The sequence below is a fragment of the Lupinus angustifolius genome, chromosome LG06 (assembly GCF_001865875.1).
Source record: "Lupinus angustifolius cultivar Tanjil chromosome LG06, LupAngTanjil_v1.0, whole genome shotgun sequence".
In the NCBI taxonomy this organism is placed as follows: domain Eukaryota; kingdom Viridiplantae; phylum Streptophyta; class Magnoliopsida; order Fabales; family Fabaceae; genus Lupinus; species Lupinus angustifolius.
In genome coordinates, this window is record NC_032014.1 from 13782676 (window position 1) to 13789757 (window position 7082).

At 32.5% G+C, this 7082-nt stretch overlaps 1 protein-coding gene across 3 annotated transcripts in view; it reads right to left on the minus strand.

Moving 5' to 3' along the window:
- LOC109349995 (agamous-like MADS-box protein AGL14) overlaps positions 3985-7082 on the minus strand; it is an 18016-nt gene continuing 14918 nt past the window's right edge. For all 3 annotated transcript variants that reach the window (XM_019591092.1, XM_019591093.1, XM_019591091.1), the window contains exons 4-8: positions 6237-6298; positions 6040-6139; positions 4703-4744; positions 4565-4606; positions 3985-4326 (exon numbers count right to left, since the gene is read on the minus strand). In XM_019591092.1, coding sequence (XP_019446637.1) covers positions 4207-4326; positions 4565-4606; positions 4703-4744; positions 6040-6139; positions 6237-6298 — 366 coding nt within the window. In that variant the 3' untranslated portion in view covers positions 3985-4206. The remainder of the gene's footprint in view (positions 4327-4564; positions 4607-4702; positions 4745-6039; positions 6140-6236; positions 6299-7082) is intronic.

Sequence of the window (7082 nt, forward strand, 5' to 3'; positions counted from 1 at the left end):
TTGGATTGTTTTCCATCACCCCTCCTACTGAATTGATCTTGCTGATCAACTCCCTTTCTTGATCCATTTTTTGAATCCCAAGTCCTGCTTGAGCTCTTATTGAAATTCTTCACATTGAAATTACCTCTCTTTGTTGATGTTTGAGTTTGCAGGGCTTGGTGAGAAGGTCTATCCATCAATCTTTCATCGAGTCTCTGCTCATGTGCTTCAAGAGACCCTTGTAGTTCTTCAATTCTCATTCTCCCTGATTCTTCAATTGCCACCACAACATGATCAAACTTGGGAGTCACGGTTCTCAAGACTTTCTCAACAATTGCAGCATCCTCCATTCTTTCACCACACGACTTCATTCCATTCACATGAGTTATGATTCTTGTGAAGAAATCTGCAATTCTTTCTCCCTCATCCATTTGCATAAGCTCATACTGCCTCCTCATTGTTTGTAACCGAATTTTCTTCAACTGAGCAGCCCCTGCATAATGCTTTTCCAACACATCCCAAGCCTCCTTTGCTGTTGCAGACCCTGCAATCTTCTCAAAGTGGGCATTGTCCACTGCTTGGTGAAGGAGACAGATTGCTTTGCAATCTCTCCTTTTGTTCTGTTTGTGAGCATTTCTTTGTGCTTCTGTTGCTCCTTCTTCTAATACTGGCAATCCTTCCTCTACAAGATCTGCAACTTCTTGATAGCCAAGGATTGCTTTCATCTGAATACTCCATCTTGACCAGTTCTTTCCATCAAGCACGGGGAGATTAGTGACAAAATTTCCTGTTGCTTGAGCCATATTTGCAGCAGAAGATGGCTTGATCTTTTTGTAGCTCTAGATACCAAATGTTAACGAAAATAGAAGGAGAAGAAGAGTAAAGTGAGGAGTTGAGAGTTTCTCAATGAATGGTTACTTCATTAACAAGGCAACAATCATACTTATAGAAGTTTCTATATATGGCTAACTAACAATAACTACCAAACTAAAAATAGAAGCTTCTTAACCAAACTAACTAACTATTGATTACATTCCAATACCATCTTGATGAGAAGATAAAACTTATTTTTTGCACTCTTGGAATATTATCTCGACTCGTTTTAATAATTTCAATTTCTCGGTGATGCATTCATCTAATTGTCTTTTTGATAATTAATATTAGAAAAATCAGTTCAAAATAGAATTTTGAAGTTTTAGACCAATCACCATATTTTCACACAAATAATGTTATCCGTACAATAATATACAATCACTGAATCTACTTTTACTTTGAATAGGGAGAGTATAAATTCAAAAGTTTTTAAAAAATGTGCCATCAAGGCTTTCCAAATATCCTTTTTTTGTATAGTGAGATTGTAGGCTGGCATTTACCCGATAGTAGTGCCAATTGTTTTAGTTTAATAGTAGTGCCAATTGTTTTCGTTGTTACGGTAACAAATGGTTTAGTGATTTATGTAGTTTTCATGTTCTTTCAAGACTGGACTCCTGAATTTTATAAGTTTCATGGACGGACAATTAATCTAATATGATGTTTTGTTTTTTCTTACCTTGAGCTGCATAATTTCTTTCCATCATCTTCTTAAGTTGACATGGAAAACACAGTTTCCGCATATATGATTGACATTAATTAATTTGACAGTGAAGAAGGTCCAAAAAGAACCAACCATATGACTATATTACATATTAATCATAAGATTATCGGTCTAATGGTTAAGAAGAAAAAAATTAAGAAATACAGTAAAAAATATTATGAGTTTGAGTATTACTCATAACAAATTTAAAAATAGTGATGCGACTCTTAGTATAGTGTGATTTGATGATTAAAAATGAAGCGAAGGACTTTGAAAATTTAAATTTCTTCTAGGATATAAATACTAACTACTAACCTTTCCTGACAAATAAGAATTTTATGTTTGGAACATGCTCACCAAATTAAATAAGAAGAAAATATAGACTTTGGAACTTGAAGTGGCGAAAGTACCATCAAGTCAGATCAGTGGTAAAATTTCAGGCCTTGATACTGGTCCACACTATAAACAATAAGGTAGAAATAATTGCACAACACTAAAACCGCATGACACTTGACAGGAGTTGTAATGCTAATCGGAGACATTCCCTAGATGACATGTTCGAGGAACATAGGTAATGGAGGCAACAATATAATGCCATGTTTACTATAGATGTCTCACTCCTTGTTTGTGAATTTAGTTGATTACCCAAAACATGGAAAAACCTAATAAGAAAGAAAAAAAAAGAAAAAAAAGAGAGAAGTAAAGATTAAGTAACATGATTGATTTGTTAAAGTATGGGAGAGATTGTGAGTTGTGACTTAGGGTAGAGTTGGGTTTTTTATATATTTTTAAAGCAAATGAAAATTTTAATAAGAATTGAAGAGAACTCGAGAACATTCCTCTCAAGTAGCTAAAAGAATTGACATTTATATGTATCAGCTTAAAAGTAAGCTCAAAATCACCACTTTTGTTTTATCAGCGAAAATAAATTTTATTAATGAAAAAATGGAGTACCATTGATACTCCAAGCAAAAGAATGCACAAGGTGCTAGCCAGAAAACAAGAAAAAAACAAAAACTAGATGCATGTCATCTAAAAGAAAGAATGCCGCTATGGATAATGCAATTAACACTGCAAAGTATGTATTGACTTATCGATCAAAATTTGAATTTATTATTTTATAAACTTATAAATGAATTATGAAAAATTAGGAGTACTAATAGTCAGCATTCAGCAACAAAGAACCAACATCTTTGGTGCAAGGATATTCACCCTAAGATACTGCGGATCCAATGAACTAGGAAAGTATACAAGACTACTACCAAAAATTAAAGTGTTTGCCTTACTATCAAACACAAAAGCCCACTGAATAAATAAATAAAAACCCAAAACTACAATATAACAATAAACCCAAAGAAGATAGTGTCTTTACAACTTATCTTTATGTCTCTATCCAATTAAGTAACATCAAATAATTAAAAATATTATTTTATATTTTTATAATTTTTTCTTAATAAAATAACACATTTTAATTAATCTGAGATACTATTAGGGACACGAACTTATCCAGCTTTAAAACCGAACTGCAGCAAAAACAACATCAAGAAAGACAAACCACCACAACAACAAAACATGAGTTCAAACCTAATGAAAGCCTTTCTTTATTATTTTTTTCGGTATTCAAGGCATATTTAAAACTTTCTAAAAGATAGCGTTTGAATGAGGAATTGTTAAAGGTTTTGTGTTTAAATCAATAAGAATCAAATTTTTCATTAAAAGCAACACGACTGAATCCGTGATTTTCAATAACGCTCAATTAAGCAAGGTCGTTGAATGTGTGAGAAATAACAATATCACTATTGACCAATGTTGAATCTAATTCATTCAATCAACAACGGTCAATAAAGAAAGTGTGGTTATTTCTCATATGTTCAACACTTGCTTCACCGAAACCCTATTAATTATTTTCATCTGTTTATGATGTAATGGAGTTTATCTTTCTAAATTATTGGAGTCTTCTCAATGTTCGATTTGCTTATTTCTCTTATTCTTTTGTTAATTGGGTAAGACATCTTTTAAATTGTCTTTCTCTTTATTAATTTAGAAAGTACGTAGAAGGAGTACCACTTGTTCTCCTAATTTTGTTTTCTCTCAATTAATAAAGTTTTTTATTGCTGATAAAAAAAAAACAGCTCCACACTTGCACGCTATTGAATATGTCTACAACAACATCACAACTACAATTGTGACAGTATCTATCGCATCTCAACTGTAATTTAAAAGACATTATTTCTACATTAGTGTTGCTCTAACACTAGTCCATGATTATATTCAGCAGAAAACTCCAGCACCTCTATTTGGACTAGAGATCAGAGTTGCCTATCAAACTACCCGAAACTCTATTGTTCTTTGTTTAGCATGCATGTTTTACTCCCTTTCCACTCCTAGGTAAAGGCTAACACAACCTTTTAATCAATTAAAAAAATAAAAAATATTAGAAACTGACAGTATATATCTTGAGAAATTATGACTTTTTGACAAAAATTATTTAATCCATGATTATTGAAGTACAAGAACCACGTATGTTAGTCAGACATTGACATAACAGAATTTGGCTGAGTGTTTATCAGAACATTATTAACTTTCATTATATAGATTAATAACATTTTGCAACCTTGTCTATACGTAAACATAAGCAGTATGCATGGCAGGTTTCAACTTCGTCTCTCTGGTGGTCCTATGAACAACTCCGTCTCCACCTCTTCTTCACTTCTTATTTCTCCGACGAGTTCGAGGTCTTGCTTACTTAAAGACTGTTGTTTTTCAATCTTACACTGCAAATTTGAAATGATGTTGAGAATTAGCTCAACCAAACTGAAAAGGGAAGTTAATTTTTTTGATTAAATAGATTGTGGCCTATGGTATGACTACTAGTCAGTGCAACGATATGTTTCATGAGACATAAGAAGAAAACCTAAATTTCTCACTAATGAGATGAAATGAAATGGAGTTGGATACTTGGATCAGAATGGATTGGGAATATGATGTGCAAAGAAAAAGAAAGACAATAACCTGCTCCTGTAAGCGTCTATTCTCGTCAAGTAAGCATTTCTCCTGAATTGAGCCCAAAGAACATATAAGATAAGAGATATATATAGAAAAGTAAAAAAGAAATAGAAGTAATACTAGGTTATATGGATGTAACATTACCTCTTCCCTTAGCTTCTCAATTTTCTCCTTGAACAATTGACTCTAGGTAAAGGCAAGAGTTCAAGGCCATGTCAGGTATATTAATTAACCACACACAGACAAATAAATGGGAGCGACTAAGGTAGATTAGAGCGCTATTATGAGAAATAAGAACAATTAATATGAATCATTGAATCTTATTTAAATGAGCAAGATTAAAAAATATATACACATGACTATGAGTCATCCCCTATATATATATATATATATATATATATATATATAAGAAAAATCATATTAGATTTTTGTGTTATATTAATTTTATGTGGCACTAATGTTATACCCCCTAGTTTCTTTCTCATCCTTCATTTCAAGGGGTGAGCAGGATCCGACCCTAACCGCTCACCCGATATCGCCCGATCATGATGAGATCCAACTAAAGTTAGGTATTATAGGGTGTAGGGTTGGGTTCAGATTTAAAAATTAATTCTAGATAATATTTAGGGTCGAGTATAGACCAAACATGACTTGGCCCGACCAACTCATCCCATGGTTAGTCAATTATCATGTTTGTATGTATTTCTATTCAATTATTCACAGAAAAAGGACCCTTGTTGGTCGAAAGATCATTGATTTTCTAATTTTTCATCATATATACATGATTAATAATATATATACATATATCATTTTAAATGTTAAATTACAAATTCATATTAATAAGTAATATTCAGAATACTTTATCTATATTGAGTATGTATTATATTTAATCAGGTCTAGGACTGAGTTTAGGTTTAAAAACTGACCTGGTCGATATTTAGGGTCGGGTAAGGGACAAACTTTAACTCATCCAATCTCGGCCCATGCTCACCCAGGCCTGAGTCATCTTAATTCTAAAATCTCATTAAGGACTCCATCACTTGATCTATGAGAGAGTTTAGATCTTTCAAATAATTATTTATGTGTTAAAATATTGAATTAAATTTTGTTTTTTTGTTTTTTATCAAGCAAATGTTAATATGTAGTATTTTGTTATGTTCGAACAACTTCTTTCACCCCATTCTTTAAACCCTTCAAACCTAACCATTAGACCACTCCTGAATTAAATTTTGTTAAATGGAGAAAAATAAATATATATGGGAATAGGGAAGATCTCTTCCGCAGCTATAACATGTACGTAGACTTCAAAAACAAAATCTACATTCTTTTAAGCTATAGCTGAATTGTCACTATGAAGCAAGAGATTTCTCTTCAAAATATCACCTAATCATTTCTCTTGATTTTAACCAAATGTCTAGTGACTAATAAGTAACAACCACACGCCAAAGAAAAGGTACAATATAATGACACTTGAAGAGTACCTTCTTTGCCCTAATCTTGTTTAAGCTTCGTTCTAGCTGCTTCTCTAGCTGTTGTAAGTCATTAATACAGCATGTACCCAATCCTTCTCCCAAAAGCATCCTACAATGCATGATAATCTCAGTTCAGAATAGTGATTTTGGTGTATCTCTCAAACAGATAATCAGAATGAGACCAATTAACGTCGGTTATGAAAAACCTTTTCGAAACTTCTAGGTGCTCGATCTTCTTTGCCATGCTGATATCACCTTCCATTACGTGCTGCATGTATATTTAAAAGAAAAGGAAACATATATTATTTCCCTCTCAATCACTCAAACTTCAAGCCATCAAATTATGTTTAAGATAAAGCTGGGCCTATTAGCAGTCTAAAATGTGACTCCCTACTAACCAAGTATAATTTGTTATTTTATATGATTGGTAAAAAAAAGACTGTGTAATTGGAGAGAGAGAAAAGCTTTGATAAAATATTGATGCACACTTTCTAGAAGCTTCCACACTTGTGTAGAAACAAGTAGTGATGATTGTATCATAATATCTAGAATTATCCTAAGCTTCTAGTATTTTCTATTATAGGCATTGAGTATTATAATTAAAGAAGTATCTAGAAATCTTAAGATAAATGTATACTAGATACGTATGGAACCATCTAGAAATTCATAAGTGTTGTAGAAAGCCTATAAATAGGCACTCACCCTTCATTTGTAAGACATCCAAATAAGAAGCAAATTATTCTAAGTTGTGTAGCTCCAAAGCTTCTCCACTTCTATTTTCACTACTATAATTTTCATTTCTAAAATACTATCAGTGGCATCATAGCTACGTTTGGTCATACACTGGGCGTAGAATATTACTCTATCTATTTCCAACTACCTCCAAAAATCTCACATCCATACTAAACCATCTTTATACACTTTGAGCTATGGCTAGCACTATACACTTTGAGAAAACTATGATTTTTGGAGCACAAAAATGACTACTTTCTTCCGGTCCCAAAATTTGTGGGATATTGTAGAAGAAGGATTCACTACTCCAGAGAATACTT